The following is a 19,158-nucleotide window of genomic DNA, read 5'->3' as shown; positions in this document are numbered from 1 at the left end:
CGAGCAGCCAGCCATCAACTGTTAGAACTGCGATGACCAGAAACAGTAAAGTCAGATCCTCACCTCACACAAACTCCAGCGAGGTCCACATATGTAATGTCTACCCTGATCAGACTGCCTCTGTTGTGCCTGACTTGGAACAGGTTAATACTGAATGTAGATTCAGCAAATGATAAGATACTAAATATACAATGAAGGGGGAAAGAATGATTTCTACCCTGGATCGTTCTTTCACCGAGAGCTGCTGGCTCTATTGATTCTCTATGATGCACTGAGCTGTATTACTTCAGAATGTGATTTCTTTTCTCTTCAGGAGCCTTGTGCCCTTGCTGTACCAGAGATACATGCAGACATACATTCATATATTATACACAAACATACATACATATACATATACATACATACATACATATATATATATATAGAGAGAGAGAGAGAGAGAGAGAGAAGGGAAAGGAAAGTGCTGGACTGTCACATATTCCAACTGATCTTTGTGCTCATAGAAAAGAAAATCATGGAACAAGCAATTGAACATTAGAATAGTTTCCTTCGGTCTTCCTACAACTAAATAGATCCTCTAAAGCTTCCTCACACATGCACCTGTAATACGCTAGGCCCAGAACACAGGTGAAGCAATCTTACATCTACTCATTCATTCTTCACATTGAGGTTATCTATGCAACAGAAAGAAAAGCCTTTAAAACTGGCATTTTATTTACTTGACCTGTATCAGCCACGGCCGCGCCCTCCACCTGTTAAGATTTATTCCATAGAGATAAAGCATGAGTCAGTTTTATGCACAAAGAAAGTTCATGCCTCACACACCACCAAGAAACCCTGATGATATGAAGAGGGGGATGTGTACCTCTGCCGCCACCACCTCTACTGCCACTTGCACCCTTGCCACGACCACCTTTGCCACCATCTTCCTGACCACGTCCAATGCCTTTAGCAGGCCTACCACTGCCACCATCCTCTCTACCTCTTCCCCTTCCACGGCCAACACCAGGTGGCTTCCTGTCTGCACAGAGGACATAAAATAAAATTGGTTCAGGATGGTGCCAAATATGCGGACCGCTAAAAGTTAATGTGAACAAGGACAGAAGCTATATGCCATGGCTCATACTCTTCGTCAGCATCTCTTCTGGGAGGAAGAGGAGGGTTTCTGTTTTGGGAGGGGGGGGTGGTGGAGGTGTGTTGTTGGGTAAGACTTCAAGTTTGTTTGATCAAAAATCAAGCAGTCATCCAACAGCAGACAAATAGGCAAAAGAACCTAATAAACTCATGGGCTACTATTGCAGTATGTCTTGAAGATCGTTCAATAATCTATGCCATATATTGAAAAAGGGCATGATCGTTTCACCTTTGTCAAGTGATGAACATAGATCTATTACCTTATAACGTACAAAAATTTCCAGTATCTTGAAGTTTAAATTCTCATAATATCAGAAGTATAATAGGTTTGAGCAATTTACCTGAACGGCTCTTGGTAGTTTCTTCTTGGACCTTGTCAATTACCTAGGAAGCAGCCATCATTATAACTTCTTTTTGGCACATCACATGAAATAAAGAAATTGGAAGTTTATGAACCGCACATCCAGATAGTTGCATAATCACATATTCACTAATAGGAGGCTTAGCTACTACAAGTTAAGAGCATAACACATGTACAGAGAAAGCAAAATAACCCGCCACCCCTTATAATTTCCCAAGACAGGTTTAGAGTAAGGAAGAATTGACATGGGGATTGCATTCATCTCCATGGCACAATCTACATAAATACAAGCCAATCGGAAAGACAACAGCCAAACAAACTTGATCACTAGACCATGTTTAGTGTAACATCATGTGATAACACAAAATTGAACCCATACAACATCATGAATACCCACCTAATATTTAAGCATAAACACTGGATAGAAACAGTGTTCTTAGTGTTATCCGAGATATAAGTTGCCTGGACAATTGGCATGGTTGCCAAGTTTCTAAGTCTCCTTAAGTGTTGGAAATGGCAACCTCCAAAAATATAAGCACAGGAATTATACATAAACACGCGCACGCGCAGAGAGAGAGAGAGAGAGTCAATCTAGGTAGGACAGTTCTGAGAGTATTTGGTTTCGAATGCTTCTTAGTCAAAAACAATGTAGGGCATCTGAAAATGAAAAATCAGCACTGTTGATCATCATCTATGGCATTTTTAAATTTGTTAAAAACAAAAAAAGGATGCGTCTTTGAGATCCTTTATCCTAAACCAAAAATGACCATTTCAGCAGTATAATATCATGTTTCAGTTCAAACTTAATTTAGAAGCATCTAAATTAGCTGAAAATTTGATCTATTTATGTTTTAAAGTATTCAGATCAAGATCAACTATTCAAAATTGCAAATTATATACTTTATACGATGCTTTTGCTCACTAGTTATATTTCTCCTGTTCATTTCTTCCCAGCTTGATGCATAGGCAAGAGAGCTCAAAAATTTAAAAGAAAATACCAACGTATTTTATATATCTTAAATCATAATCATCTGTACTGGTTTTTGGTTTTGAGAGGCCCTTCATTATTTTTGACTCGGAAGCATTTTGAAACAAATGCTCCTAGAAGATCCCAAATCTGGTCAGGTTCTCACATTGATGATCCAAGCCGTTGAATGCGATTCACTATCTCTAAACTGCTTACAAACCAAAAATCATATAACTTCAAGACCCCTAGCCTATGGATCAAGTGGTCTAAAAATTTGGATAGTTCAAATGACATGAAATAATATATATTCTTTGACCACTCATTGCTTAGGCTAAGGGTCTTTAATCACATGATTTTTAGTAAGTAGTTTAAAGATAGTACTAGATAACATCCAATGGCTTATATTATTGATGTAAGACCTCCATCATTCGATCTAGACTTGATCCAATCTAAGTAGAGATTCACTCAAGTTCAGCCAAGTATAGCTATATGTGTGTGTGTGTGTGTGTGTGTGTGTGTGTGTTTATGTGTGAGCACATGTGTCCATGTGTATGCGTGTCTTGAAGCCATTGTTTTCCAAAACAAAAAAACATGGAAGGAAAAAAAAAAGGTAGAGACAGCTGCCTTATCTAGATGCTGGTTATGTGAAGGTTAGTGGATGGCAGTAGTTTAACCAAACAAATAAGAGCCAAAAATGCCATGATAAATTTAATTGATAATGCTCAAAAAGCAGGCTAGCCCTATTACCATAAGTCATGGAGGACAAGCGAAACTCTCTTCTCTCTCTTTATTTTTAATTTTTTTTCCCACAATTTATCCTACAACCCTCAAAACGTCAACCAAATAGTGAATAATTCTAGACCTTGGAGGTGGTGGCTATCAATAATTTAATATATTTACCCCTTAGTTAACTAGTTGACAGCCAAACATAACCTAAGTTATTCCTTGGGTACGTTTAAGTTATTTAACATGTGATAAGATACTTAAGTTGATAAATAACGATGATAATTCTATATAAAACACATAATGGATGCTTCACAAAAAGTACCTAGCACTCAAAACTAAGAATCTCTCACATGACACTCCACAAAAATAAGTATCGAGAAGCACTTGAAAGTTGAGTTTCCAGCTGACTTGTATTGTGTCCTATTATGTCATGTCCACATGTCCAAAAAAAATGCTGACGCCCCTAAATTAATGTCCATAGAATGATACCTCGTACAACTTGGCCGCATGTCGGTTTGCCAAGACTGTTGCTATTGCTACCAAACACTAAACCCCCTCAAGCAGGAAACTAAGCAGGGGTTACTATGGTAATTGAACTCTCAAATATTGGCACCTTATGCATTGCAGCATATATAAGAAAGATCTCTAGTTCAATTGATGACAGACATTGAGACATTAGTCAACTGGAAGCACTTATAATTTCTTTGTAGAATAAATCATCTGATAATCATTCACTTTCTTACAGTTTGAAGGAGTTGCACAATCTTGATGTATCAAAGATAGGGCATTAATTTTAGACATGCACAGAACAAAGTTATCACAAGAAATGATATGAGAATCCTACTAAAGGATACCGAAAGTCCATATATTCTACCACATCAAGAAAATAACTATGTAGACAAAAACATACATATATTTCACGTCCTAAACAAGAGACTAGGAGTTGGTAAGGATATATGTGCTGGCTGTAAAGTACATATTAAGGAGACTCTTAGTTTCTACACGTTGTTTTATCATTGTATATAGGCCTTGGGCAACTGGATAAGCCCACCAAGTCAGTCTGGTAATTTAAATGATATTAATTCAACAAGCTATTGTTTGCAAACATTTGGTAAAGTTACATTTATTCCAAGCTACTCAAATTGCAAATAAGCTTTGTGGTGGGATCAATATTTCCTGGGGTCCCAAGCCTTCAACTCTTCTCCACATGCAGCATTGATGAGGCAAAAAATGCTCATAGATATCCAAAATTGAAGAGTTGGCATTGCTATGGGCAAGGCTAAATTATGAGTATGTGACAATTACATTAAATGAAGAATCAATGGATGATGACCAAGGGCAATATGATCATATGATAGAGATGATAGCACGTCATGAAATTTTTTTTTAAGAAAATAAGTAGGTGCGATGCACCATCGTAGGAAATGATAGCTTTTCAACTTCCCACAGGAGCAAACAAGCAGCTAGTTCTGCATCTATAACCTTCTATTCTAATGCATATTAAAATTTTATTTGTATCTTGTAATGGTAAGATTAAGTCATGGAAGGCATGGTCAAGTTTCTCATTGTCCAAGTCCATGTGCCGATTCAAGCTAGTCACATTTAAAAGTTCTAGCAAGCTCTCTGTCACTTTTCTCAATATGGTTCAATAATTTTTATTTTTGCGCACAATGAATCCCTCTTCCTTGGATCACTATGGGTGCAGGGAAATATGTTCTCTATAGGGCCCCTTTACATTTATACAATGAACTGCACCAATCAGGCACCAAATAATGTTGTGGAAACACAAAAATAAAATCATAAGGCAAGATGAAAAGAAAATATGAAAACTTTTAAAAATACTCATCTAATATAAACAATATATATCAACAACACAAATAGAAAAAAGGCCATGGCTGTGCTTGGATGCTAAATAGCTAAATGGGGGTTAGATAAGTTTAACCATTGGTAACCACCTCCAAATCAGCTAACTACCAGTTAAAAGTTATCTGCTGTTTGGTTGATCTTTCGGAGTCTAGTGGGATAAATTGTGGAAAATCTGAAAATTAAAGAGAGAAGAGCGAGCTCCTTAGCTCTATCTCACCATCCGCCATGAAATAAGTTAACCAGTTTGTCTGCTTTTTAGGGCATTGACCGACTAAAGTATCATGGCATTTTGGGCTCTTCTTTGTCTGGTTAAACTACTGACCAGCAGATAACCAGCATCCAAACAAGGCCTAAGTGAGTACAATTACAACAAGCACTGCACCCCCCCCCCCCCCCCCTCCTTTTCTCCCCTCCTTTTCTCTCTCTCAAAACAGCATCCAAACATAAGGCTATTTATATTCCAAGCCTAGCCCTCACATTTCTAACTTATTGACATAGGCATGGCCTAGAACAAGGCCTTGGCTTGAAGCATGAAAAAACAAGAATCCAAGTTGAATAAAATATCAAGTGCAACAATTAAAACTGGTACAATACACCACAAACATATTAAACCCTCTAGAACATATTGATGTGTAACTGCACACTCGAAAATTGAGAATAATTTGAAAAATAAATAAATAGTAGTGTTGTCAAAGGCGATCTAGGCACTTGGGCAGGGCAAGGAAACCCTTAAATACCTCACACTCCCCAAGAAAGGTGAGTTTACTAAGGTAACATCTAGGCAAGCACTTGGGACAAAGTAAGAGGCATTCAACTGTGCACCTCTCCAATGTCTAGCACAATTTTTTTGACATGTTTCACCCATTTTTTTAGAGCTTTGATGGCTTTATGTTGATTTCAATTTTGATCTATTGGAGCCCTCATAAATAAAGGACCACCATAGGATGTTTTGTGGTTAATTCTTTAATATTATGTATTGTTGTGAAACATGAAACATGTTCTGGGAAACTGTATTTCACTGTCATCTTTAAACTTGAAAACTGTTTTAGGATGTTCATTGGTCCATTTTTGCTGATTTTTGTTTTAAAAACATGTTACGAGAAGTGTTATTCTGATGTGATGTTTTCAAAGATGTAAAACATGTATCTAATTTTTGGGATGATCATGATTTAAGATGTTTAAACATGAATAAACAATTTTATTATGAGTGTATTGTTTTCGAATACAAGCAATATTTATTTCTAATGTAATTGTTTAACTTTTTCATAGATGAGTACCTTGCTTTCTTCAACAGATGCCTTTTTAGCACCTAGCACCTCAGACAATATGAGGTATTGTTATCTTAAGCATGGCTTTTGCTTTTGATAACCTTGATAAGCAGAAAATCCTCTCCGTGATGAAGCAACCAACAGTCGACTATTAAACAAAAGATTGTATGCTGGACAACATTACCATAAAGAAGACAGCTAACTAGGAGCCAAGAGTATCATACATGGATATGAGCTCCATCCCTCTACATTCAGCTTGGTTTTATAAATTCTACCATGCCATTGATCCTTGTCTGAGCCCAAGTCACTAGTCTGGAAGTGTTCATGAGTTAGTTGTGCATGGCTCTCAATGTTCTTCCTCAAAAAAAAAAAATATCCCAGACATGTATTCCCTCATCTATCTTACACAACTTTCCTTCATGGATCTCCCTCAAACTGTATGCTCCAACATTCAACCTCTGGAAATCCTTCCAAATTTGTATTAACTTATATAAGTGCTACTATAATCAACTTTCGTGCACATAAATACAGCATAGATATTTAGTTTCTCCTTCATCTTTCCTTTTTTGCTTGCCTTTTTTGGTGTTATGAAGATCGCTAGAGCTTGCATATTTCATTACATTCACTAAACTATGTTCTTTGTTGAGGAATAAATATAGCGTTCTGTCCTACTATATTACTTTTTTAACTTCTTCTTATCAACAAGCTCATTCATTAGTTGCCGTTTGAACCTCCCCTTCCAACCACCAATTTCCCTAGCCATGAACTTTAAATTGGACAATTTTGGACATTTAAAGCATCCCAGAAGCTACCCTATTGATGAGAACCATCAAAAAATACTCAATCTTGAGGCACCTTAGTAATCTCCAATAGCAGTTATGCTCATGATAGATATATATGGAAACAATTTGCATGTGTTGAGTTGCTAACTCTGTACAACAAATAAATTTTGATGCTTATTTCTCATGTCTCCTCCCCTCACCCCCCACAAAAAAAAAAAAAAAGGAACCAAACCTATACATGATCAATTAATAATCATTATGCCTTCATATTTTATTGTTAATTACATGCTATAACTGAGTCATGTACAATTATAGTTTCAAGTGTTGTAACTAACATATCATTAGCAGCTCTGGAACACTGACTTTATCTTATCATATACACATTTGCACTGGCACATGTTTTGGGAATAAAAGCTACTGTTTCATCAGACTGTATCTACCATTGTGACAGCTAGGTTTCCTTCTACGAAATCCCTACACCCCAATTTGCTTAACGAACCTGTCTCATCCCAAACTGCATTTTATTAATTGATCTAGTTCAACATGCACCACATAGAAACTAGTAAATTTATACCGTAATACCAACTCAATTTTTTTAAAAGAATGAACAATGTCAGGACATAGTTTCACAAATTTATAGCCTTACCCAAAATTATATTCACCTGAAAGATTGCTTCATAGATAAGGGAAAAATAGGAATATTTCATTTTGAAAATCATCAAAAAAAAAAAAAAGAGTTGATTTGTCTATCTTGGCAGTAATGCTTATATGGTCCTTAATCAAGCTAGTTTCTGTAATTACTGGCTTATAGGCATCAGCCAATTATCTTCCCAAAGCATTCATCTTCTTTGTAACTGAAGATGGTGATGGCACCAGTAGCCTGCTATATTAGCGTCAATTGATTAAACAATGTATGTAGATGTATTGTACAAAGAACTATATGTATCATGTCTGCATGTAAATACACAGACATCAGCATAAAATACCAAATTAAAAAAAAAAAAGTCCTAACCAAATTTTTAAAAATAATAATAATAATAATAACAGAATTGGTTGAGATACTCCAAATTATAAATGACTAGTTGGATCTGAAATGAGTAATACCGCAAGAATAAAGTGAGAGGGTAAAAGGAAAACGCAAATTCTGCTGCAAAGGTTATGCTACATACCTCATCAGGAACTCGAAGATACTTAATGGTGTTCCCTCGAATGTAGCATTCAGGCATTCTCCAAAACCTATCTCCATCCTACACCACAATGACATCCTATAAGGAACACAAGACAATGCCAGTCTAATTCCACCTGAGCAAAACAAACATCAATACATAAAGCAAGACAACAAAGCAGCCACCTTTGAAGTGCAAATGACCTCACGAAGGTGAATGTTCATCCAGGTATCACAGTTCACCAAATGCCCATTGTACGCCTCCCCATTCTTCAGCTCCACCAGCTGTCGCGAGACAACAACGTCATCAATCAATACGCTAAATAACTACCAATATCAAGAAAAAGTAATCCAAAAACAAAACCCCAGCATAATAAATCGAATAAAGCACACAATCCTTAACCTAGGTAAAAAGAAACAAATCAAAGGACACAAGCATCTCACCATGGGATGCCCTTGGGCCGTCTTCAGGAGCGATAACGGAAGCTGGAAAGCAGCACCAAAGGTATAATCTCAAAATCAGAACAACCCACTAATCCAAAAAATATCTAAAAAATACCGAAAATTCGGAACAATTTAAACTTTGAAACCCTAATTCCATATGAACCCTGATAGAACCCACAAATTTATATTAAAAAAGGGAAAAAAAATCTGAAAAATTGTTTGAAAACTAAATCAAGGTTTATTAATTTCTTGAAAATAAAATTAAAAAAAAGGGATTTTTTGTTTGGGGCCGGCCGCATAGGCCGACCCACGCCATCCGGCAAACGGGGCAGCGGCCACGGCCGCGGCCATGCCAATGATGGCGAACGGGGCAGCGAACCGACTGAAGGGGGTGGTGGCGGCGGTGGCTGGATCCACCACCGCCCGCAGTATCTTCGGTGCAGCCGCGTGAACAGCGGCTTGTGCCGCAGCGGTCGGAGCGACGACGGGTCTTCCGCTGCCCTCCGGCAGGGGCAGCAGCCTGCCGCCCTCCCTGCTAATCTCCGGTGGTCGAGAAGAATAGGGGCGGCCGTTCGGCGCAGAGAAACCACCCAGGTTTCTCACGATTGGGGAGGAAGATGGGATTTCGGGTTCGGATCCAGATCCAAACCCGTGTAGATCCAAACCCATTAGGCTATCGGGTTTCTGATTTCAGGTTTTGGATTTAACCCATTAAATTTTGGATCAAACCCGTTGACCCAATTTTATTTTAAACTATTTTACAAATAACCCCCTGAAGAACAGTTTATTATAGATAGATTCTACAGTTTTCTGGCAGACTACTGAAAAACCCTTCTCTTATCTAGGATTTACGGTTTAATCCTCTATTATTAACCCTTCTCTTTTTCGTTTTACATCCGATTTGAGCGATTTTTAAACCATTGGACTCGTAATGACTTGAGAAATATTTTGGTTCAATTCTCATACATGATAAAATATTTGAATAATTTATATATTATTTATTCGATAATTTTGCTTACTATTACAACATTCAAGTATATTTTCATGTAGCCCCAAAAGATCCGCAGCACTCTATGGATGTTAGGTAGCTGAGTCATCAAGGAGTAATGACTTTTTCTCTCATTATAGCTTTGAAATTGCATAAAGGTGTATTTGTTACGGTTAATCCAAAGGTGACTGTAGTTTGATACAAAATTAAAAGTAAAAAGTTGACTAACTTGAATTGCATAAAGATGGAGAGTTCTACATCCAAATGTGAGAATAATCTCAAATTTTTATAATCATATTAGTTAATCACTGAAAATATAACTAATATGATAGATCACAGTTTAAACATGAATTATGTATACATACCATAATTATTGCTCTTGCTTATATATTTTATATTATTGTTGGTTATGATTTATGTGATGCATATTTTGGCATTATTTATAATGTTTAATTTATAATTAAATTAGTTGTGATACTTATTGTATGCTATGATTCTTACCCAAAGATATTTTATAATTGTATAATAAGTATTATTAGCAGAATTATGTTATGGAATTTGCATCATGATCATAATTGTGAGCATGTTCTTTTACTTACAGTTGTTATCCCTGCTTCACTCTTGTCGCATCTATCTAACATTCCCACACTAAATGGATCGAATTATCCTGATTGGCATGAGCAACTTCTCATTATTTTAGGATGCCTAGACTTAGATTTGACCCTTCGTAAGTCTCAGTCAGATCAATTTATCCCTACTAGTTCTCCTAATCATAAGAAATTATGTGAAAAATAGGAGTGTTCTAATAGATTATCTCTCATGATTATTAAGAATTCTATAGTAAAAGATATTAGGAGAGCTGTTCCTGATAACAAATTGGCCTTTGACTATCTTTTCTATGTAGAATAACAGTTTATCAAATCAAATAAAGTCTTAACTGGTATCCTAATGAATAAGTTAATCTCTATGAAATATGATGAATTTTAAGGAGTGTAAAAGCACATTATGAAAATACATAATATAGCTGAAAAATTGAATGATTTTGGTATGATGGTATCTGAAGATTTTTTTATCCTATTTGTTCTCAATTATCTTCTATCTCAGTTTATCTAATTTAAGATTTACCCCAACACACATCAGGAATCATGGGCAATGAATGAACTCACTCTCAGTGTGTGCAAAAAGAAGAGAGATTGAAACAGAAAGAGATCCTAGTTGTTCATATGGTTTCACAGGAGCATCCTAAAAGAAAGAAAGTGAAGAAAAAAAATAAAAGAGCCAACAATCCACCAAAAAAAATTTTCATAAATTGAAATGTTTCTTCTGTAACAAGGAAGGATATATCAAGAAAAATTATGAGAAAAGAAGGAAATGGTTCAAAAAAAAAAGTATTCTCTTATCACTTATTTGTTTTGAAACCAATTTCGTTGATGTTCCTTCTAATACTTGGTGGATTGATTCGAATGCTACAATTCATGTTTCTTATTCATTGTAGAGATTTCTTTCAAGTTGGAAGCCAAATAATAGAGAGCAGTGGATCTTTATGAGAAACTAGATGAAGTCCAAGGTCATTTTAGTTGGAACCTATAGACTTATTACAGACACCGGATTCCAATTAGATCTACATAATGTCTTTATATTCCTTCAGCATTTAAAAATTTAATTTCTTTAGCAAAACTTGATTTAGAAGGTTTTTCATTTACTTTTGTAAATTCAAGCTTTAAATTAAAAAAAATTTCTATTTTGATTGGTACTAGTGTTGGAAATTATGTTCCAAAGTCAATCATCAGTCTGTTGACGGTTGAGCTCATTGTTATAATTGTATATGATTGTTAAATAATAAATATTATTTAGTTTTTCATCACTTTGTACATCTTTTTTAAATTCCTATGTTATGATAAAGTTCTTAGGATTATTTGAATCAATATAGGAAGATACATCATTTAGTCCTTAAACCTAGTTCACGACCAAATGATATGCTATTATTAGGATGATAGCTATATCAAGTGTAGGTCGTTGTGTGCCATGTGTGTTGGTTGTCCTCTTAATCAAGAAGTGTGGAGACACTGATATCACATGCAAGTGAGATGTAAGTGTACATCTCACTGAATGTGACCAACTACGGAGCACTCGACTGTCCAGAGTAACTCGTAAAGGATATGAAAAGAAGTGTCCCTCCAATCTGAGATCACCATAATAACTTGCAAGCAACTCAATGTGCTTTAGTATCAGACATCTGAATTTCTAATTCAGTGATGAAAGATTTTTAGGTACAATCAAGTACTTGTGAAGTCGGTACGTGAATCAAGATAGAATTGATCCCTCCGAATAAGTTAGAGTTAATGCATCAGTGTATTTCAATTCAATAAAATCTCGATCGAAATAATCCATATGATGGATTTGAAAGTATGTTTGGTAAATACAAAATATTTTGCTATTATTTTATATATTAAAAAATAAATCTAAATCACTGAATCAAACCATATGTTCAAGCTAATCTATTAGCAATTCTATCTCTAATTATACCCATCTCTCATCGAGAGTTAGCAGTCCTGTCCATACTTGTAGTAGTTTGGCTAGGGGCATCAATCTCATCTTCAATAATACTATTTTCATCTATATATTCAATAAAGAAACTATTCTCACATGCCTTCTTCCTGATATAATTATGAATTGCTCATACGCTATAACAGTTCATGCTTGCTTTTTTAAAGAATATGGAGGCATCTCTCTCAAGATAGAAAACTACTTCTTCACCACTCCAAAGCAATGCTCAATCACATTTTGTAGAGATGAGTGATGATAATTGAATAACTCTTTGCTTATTTTTGATTGACGACCCCTTCCTCGATAGTTTTGAAGATGATAACATTCACCTCAATAAAATGTAAGTTAGCCATGCATGTTTGTGAAGCCAGAGTCAACTATATAGTACTTTTCTTCTGGTGGATTAGGAAATCTATATTCAGTATTTGTGACCGCTGACATAAAAATCCGAGAATCATTTGCAGTTCCTTCCCAACCAGATATGATAAAAGTGAATAACATATCAAATGAGCAAGCACATAAAACATTTTGAGTTACTATGATCTTCCTCCCTCGATGAGGAATTTGCTTACTAGAGGGCACGTAAATACTAACATGCATTCCATCAATAGCTCCAACACAATCCTGCATGTAAATTATTTTAGTTAATATCAAGATAATAAAATAATTTTATTAACTTTAAATAATAATATGGATATACGAAAATATCTTGAAATAAAGATAGTATTTGGAATTACAACGAATTTCTGGAGGAGTTTCAGCAAAAGAAAGTGGCACTATAAGCTCCTTTGCATATCGAACAACTATCTTTAGTGTCTTTCCAAAATGATGACTAATTGTCTATCCAAAATGCTGAGAACGATCTGCCACTATTTGATTTGACTCTCTTTGATCAATTATCATCAAGAATATAGTAATTTTTTCTTCAACACTTACAAATCGAGAATCATGCAATATATTTCTTTATCTCAAGTCAAAGCAAAAGTTAAGAAATATACAACTATCCATCCTAAATAAATCTAGACACCTGTCTAGATTTTCAAGAATTATCCTCATAACATATTCAACACCGATCAAATTATCATTTCTATATGATTGCTTGCATAGATACAAATTGTAGTACTCCTCAACTGTAGCAGTAACAACAAGCTCTATAGCATCATCTTCCTTTTCATCAAATAAATAAAATTTCTTTGTTTCCTTTCCATCACTAGAATAAAAAATATTTAAATTCTTCTCAACTTCTAAGTCAATCTCCTCCACATCACCGTCCATATCCTATTAATATGAAAGAAAATAAGACTACAGATATTAACATAGAACAATTTAAGTGATACATAATCTTCGTAACATCATAAATCCATAGCACAAAGTCTAAAAAACAATAGAACATCAATCCAAATAAAGCATAATATGCACATACATAATTCTTGATATAATATTCTAATACTTAAAGTCCATCTAAACAACTAAAAGTCACATGAACATCCTACAAACTTGCCAACCACCCCAACCTATGCTCACTTGACATCTCAGTAAATGTTTCCCTCCATCTCTTATCTTGGAACTTCTCAATTGCTTTCAAATATGTAGGCATATTCACTCTTTCAATAGTTTCAAAAATTTTAATGCAATTTGCAATTGAGTACTGCCCAGAACTCAAAGTTGCGGCTGTTTGTTGTTGTATCATCATATTGTTTCTTGTCTAGTTAGCCTCTACTAGGGATCTGATAGCATCTGCTAACTCTGAAACTCTTGATTGACTTCTCACACGGTGGATACTCATTGGAATTAAATCTCTTGGACGACGACGGTTTCTTGAACCACTAGACTCTCCTTCTATACTAACATCATCAAAAAGAAGCTCGTTGTCTTGAGAATCACTGCTATCTGACACATCTTGGGTGCTTGCTATCGCCTCTTTACTGGTAGCAGTAGTATCACCAAATATTGTTATGAACTCTTCATATTTGGGACAAATGGAAGTTCGAAATCTCTTTGCTTCTGGATGAACCTACAATAACAAATTTATATGTGAGACATATAAGATTGAATTAATTAAATAAAAATATAATAAATTATAAAAAATATAAAAGAAAAATAAATACTTACTTGCAGCAATGTAACTTTCTCAAATATCATTAGAAGCTATAGCGGTTTTCAAGACTGGATCCCATCCAAACCTGGTTGGTAACTTCTTCAAATCAGTAAAAACTCTATAGCACTTCCTCAGTTGATTGAACTTGTTCTGGAATTGCTTCAACTCATATTTCTTTTTAGTTTTCATATAAAATTTGACACGTATTTTCTTCTAAGATTTCTTTATAAATGTTATGGTTGACCTATTTCCTTTTTGAACTTGCTCCATCATTAAATCTATGAATATATTTTCCTATTCTATTATCCAATTTGCAGAAGATACTGCAGTATCTTCAAAACTAATGGACGATGGAACTCTAAAACTTGTCATTGTGCAATTAATCATTATAACTAACTAAACCAATTATAATGATAAAAGTTACTTGATTTATACCAATTGCATAATAGTAAGTAACAAATTCAACCCTTGGTGAAACTTTAAAAACTTTAAATCAAACTCAATCACGATTTAGCCCTTGGTTAGAGTCTTATCATATAGTCAATTATTACTTAGAAGCTTGGACTTACTTTTGTTTGATGCCAAATAAGTTGCATGGAGGGATGATAGTATTCAGCTTACTGGAGGACCTACCTGCCACAATAAAACATTAACATTTAATGCTTAACACGTAGAGTCTCACTAACATTTAAAGCTTAAGAACTGACGCAGATCATACTAAACTCGTCTCTTAATGCAGAACTAACATATCTAGATTATCAGAACTATCAGTTTGAAGATTATATATTACTATAATATATAATGAGAACAGCCGCATGGATTGATGTAGAGCAAGATAAATAGATGATGAGGTATCCAGTAAGATAGATAGAGCATACAACAGACTGAAGAAGTTGAATATTATAGAATTCCATATGTCTAATAAACATTCTAATTATGATCATATAGATAGTTGGTGAAGACCCATAAGCAATAAAAGTAGATAACCCAATCTATCGAACAGCAATGATAGTAGCTATAACAAGGAGATAAGAAAGATCGGCCAAGAAAACCATTAATACAGTGACTCATATCCTCCCATATATCAACACATTATCTGAAGCAGTGTAAAGATAAACACAACAATAGTGTATTACCCACGTATAAGAAACAAAAAAAGCAGACTAAGAGCAACTGAGTTGGAAAATGTTACTGTAACTTCAGTAGACTTGTAAATGTTGTAATTCTTGTAATGAACCAGAGGAAATAAATACAGAGAGGTAAACTGGTTGCAGGCAATAGATAAAGAGCATCCACAAAAAGAACGCATGTAACCATCTCCCACAGGTGCATAAAACAGTAAAGGCAGATAATCCACAATTGCATAAAATAGTTGCATAAAACAGTTTGAAATTAGTATGTATGTCTACATATTTTATTACTATATCAATGAGTTTGTTTTATTACTATATCAACTTTTGCAAAGATCAACTGGAGGCTTCCAATACTAGAAAGACTAAAATCTTTACTTGGTTGGTTTTCCAAAATAAGATCCTAACCACGAGCAATCTAAGAAAAAAAAACATTCAAGTCCCCATCCCATGATCTCTCCACAATTCAGAGGAAAAAACAGGCGATCACCTCTTCCTCACATGCTCGTATTCAAAACAAATCTGGCAACTAATAATCCTAGCACTTGGCATATCACAAATGCTAATATCAGTCGAACATCTATGGACAATATAGAGGAAGAATATACCAAGTCAAATAGCAAAGCCATCTTGGGACTATATAGCATCCGTAGCAAATACTCAATTTAGGCTACTGAAATTCTGCATAACTGAGATGGAAACTTGGAATGCTATAAATCTGAGAAAGTAGAGACAAGCAATAAAACAAGTCTTACAGGAGATTAAAAATAGAATCTCATCATAGGACTACAGTTGAATGCAGCAATAGGGGATTAACACAGACACATCCAATTCCATAGAGCTCTTAGAAGCCTTTTGTCCATCAATACATAGTTGGAAGACTATAGGGTCATCTGGCCTAATGTAAAGAGAGAGTTTTCACACCACCGGCACACCAACGTATCTTTCTCAATGGTGTGCTTTAACTGAAAGCACAGAACAATAAAATAGCCATATGTTGGTTTGAGGCACCACTGTGAACATAACTCAATAATCCACATCCAGAAAGCCAGAATTATCTTATAACAACAAAACCACAGGCAAGTCTACTTGAGAGACAAAAAAGCCACCCAGAAAGATAGCAAAGCCACCATCGTCATGTGAGTCAGGCTTTTCTTCGAATAGTAAGAAAGCATGTTGGACGACCAAAGTGTTTCAAGCCTAACGACCAAAATCATATCTTGGATGAGAATTTCATATTAGAACACAAGAAATAGCAAGAAAAAAAAAAATCCATGATAGATCAAATGGTTTGGATTTCACTGCTCCAGATTGAAACAATTTAAACCATTAGACCTAAAAGAAAGTCCAACCAGATACAGTTTGGGTACCAGAGAAACGAACCTTGTCTCCGGCGAAGTAGAGGGTGAGCAACTTGACAGCCTGGAGGGTAGTGGAGGCTGAGGAATCAATCTCGCTGATCATGAGCTGCAGAGGAATGGCAGATCTCAAGAATCAGAGAAGAATAGAGAAAGCAAGAGATCAAAGATCTGGAGGAAAGAGAGGGACAAGCGAGTTGCTAGGAGCCGAGGGTGATGTAGGAGCGATAGACGAGGGAGTCGCGCTCGACGGCGTCGTAGAGGGAGAGGTTGGGGATTTCGCTCTTGTTGATGGCATCCTGGTATGCCCCCAAGTAGAAGCTATTGCAGAGGATGAAGAGGCACACTTGGGCGGCAGAGGCCGGAGCTCCGTCGATTGACGGTGCTCGCCGGCCAAGCAGGTAGAGAGCCGAAGGGGGAGCGGTCAGGGCGAGTCGGGTTAGTCAGAAAGAAGAAAAGCAAATTTTAGGAAGCAAAAAATTTTTGCTTTCCACAAAAAATAATTATTTTTATTTTTATTTTTTTATTTTTTATTTTTCATGATGTTATCAAACATTATTTTTTAATTTTTATTTTTTTAAAATAAAAAAATAAAAAAAAATATTTTTTTAATGGCTAAATAAATGCATTGTGTAATGAAGCAAGCGATTTAGCAACATACAGTAAGTAAAAATAATTGTCAAGTTCTTGAAGGAACACTTGAAGCAAAAGCCACTACTAAGAATTTCAAGATGGAAATCTTGATTGTGAGGTGGGGGTTTGCTTATATTATTTTATCTTCATGAACATTACAATGTATATACATGCTGAGCTGCAAATATATAATTTTTTATTAGCAGAAGTGATAGTTTTTCTGTTTTGGTGACTTATGCGAAAGTAGCTTATAGTGTTCTGTTGTAGTTGATGATATGGTTGTCATCTATTTTTTCAGTTCCACATTTCTTAAAATATCTTGTATGATCAGGGGCAGCATGCTACTGCATACTTGGATATACTTACAATTAAAAGGGACATCTTCTATTCATTTGTTGCTCATGATATTCTTGATAATTTGAGGAGAGAACTGATTGGGGAATCAGGTAAAATTTATTCAGCTGAAGATGCTGAAAGTGCTGAATATGAAGGTCCTCTGAAAAAAAAAAAAGGAAAAAAGGAGGAGTATTCGATGTCTGGAAAAGTAAAGAGGTTTGTTCACATCCAAGCCTTCGTCATTCGAAGGAATTGCTAATGATTTACGGTCTTTTTTCCTAATTTCTTGGTGACCATCTGAATTTTTACATGGAAGCCACTTAGTGTTCAGACCAAGGATGTCCTAGTATATATAAAGCAATCATGTCTTACCCCAATGTGTTGCAATGTCCCAAGAAAGCTGGATGCTTGGACTTTTAAGGGATCCTGTTTATCAACAATGACATTACAACATAACAAGTTTTATTCCCCAACTCAAAAGAGTTGTCACTACTAGCTTCTCTGAAATACTTTTTATCACTTACATCTATGTGAATCTAATTCTTCCCTGGTATTCCTAATGCCAATCTGAACCCTTTGCTATATCGGGGCAGCCTCGGTCCTCTAAAGATGTGGAATCTCAGGCTCAGGATTTTAAGTGGAAGCAGGATCATTAGTCCCAGCTGAGCTTAAAATGGATCACCAAATAGCATGGTGGCTGGCACACTATATTGTTTAAAATTCTTTGAACTTACCCAGACTTCTTCAATGTCGGAAAAAATTGATACAGAATATACATTCAAAGCAACATCTAAGGCACAGCACAAAATTAATCTAAGATACCATCCAAGATCATCATGAGATAATACAAAAGAATGCTGAATTTGGCATAAGAAAGCTGCATGATGCAAACTCCAATATTGTAACATTATGGTGAACATCATTATTAAATGGTTAGGTAATTTTGAGAACCTTTAGTTTCCATAGGTATGCTCTAGAATGAGAAGCTTAAGATTCAGAGGGCAACTGTGGGATCTCAACATCAGGGCCGGTCCTGATATTTTTTAGACCTGGGGCCAAATAAAAAAATCGGACTTTTCCTATTAAAAATTAACATACTTTAAATATTAATTATTATTGAAAAATTAATCTATGTGCAATAATTTTTTATAGATATATTCGTTAAGTAGCATGTAAAACCCATCATTAACCTATTTAATTATTTTTCTTGTTATAATATTGTAGAAAGTCATCCTTGCATCTCATTGGAACATCAATGTAGGGCCTGGGGCCTGGGGTAGTGGCCCAGTTTTACCTGCCCAAGGGCCGGCTTTGCTCAACATTCAAGTAGATCTGACTCTTTTATTTTTGGGGTA

At 35.4% G+C, this 19,158-nt stretch overlaps 1 protein-coding gene across 12 annotated transcripts; it reads right to left on the bottom strand.

The window, feature by feature from the left end:
- Positions 1-476: 476 nt before the first annotated feature.
- On the bottom strand, positions 477-18,850 carry LOC140858151 (sm-like protein LSM4). Of its 12 annotated transcripts, none has more exons than XM_073257880.1 (11): positions 17,182-17,200; positions 16,860-16,943; positions 14,916-14,979; positions 14,098-14,262; positions 12,786-12,872; positions 8,714-8,755; positions 8,456-8,554; positions 8,274-8,351; positions 1,476-1,518; positions 866-1,021; positions 477-752 (listed from the first exon to the last, which is right to left on the bottom strand). In XM_073257880.1, the coding sequence occupies exons 3-11, from the start codon at positions 14,940-14,942 to the stop codon at positions 730-732; spliced, it is 720 nt and encodes a 239-aa protein (XP_073113981.1). In that variant the 5' UTR covers positions 14,943-14,979; positions 16,860-16,943; positions 17,182-17,200; the 3' UTR covers positions 477-729. The 12 variants fall into 12 exon arrangements, with proteins under 12 accessions (XP_073113981.1, XP_073113980.1, XP_073113977.1 ...); XM_073257879.1 differs by lacking the exon at positions 17,182-17,200 and adding an exon at positions 17,025-17,139; XM_073257876.1 differs by lacking the exon at positions 17,182-17,200 and adding an exon at positions 14,361-14,431 and having other exon boundaries at positions 16,860-16,938.
- Positions 18,851-19,158: the final 308 nt, after the last annotated feature.

Source organism: Elaeis guineensis, chromosome 5 (genome assembly GCF_000442705.2).
Source record: "Elaeis guineensis isolate ETL-2024a chromosome 5, EG11, whole genome shotgun sequence".
In the NCBI taxonomy this organism is placed as follows: Eukaryota; Viridiplantae; Streptophyta; class Magnoliopsida; order Arecales; family Arecaceae; genus Elaeis; species Elaeis guineensis.
Note: the sequence above shows the minus strand (reverse complement) of the source record. Positions and strands in the feature narration are given on the sequence as shown.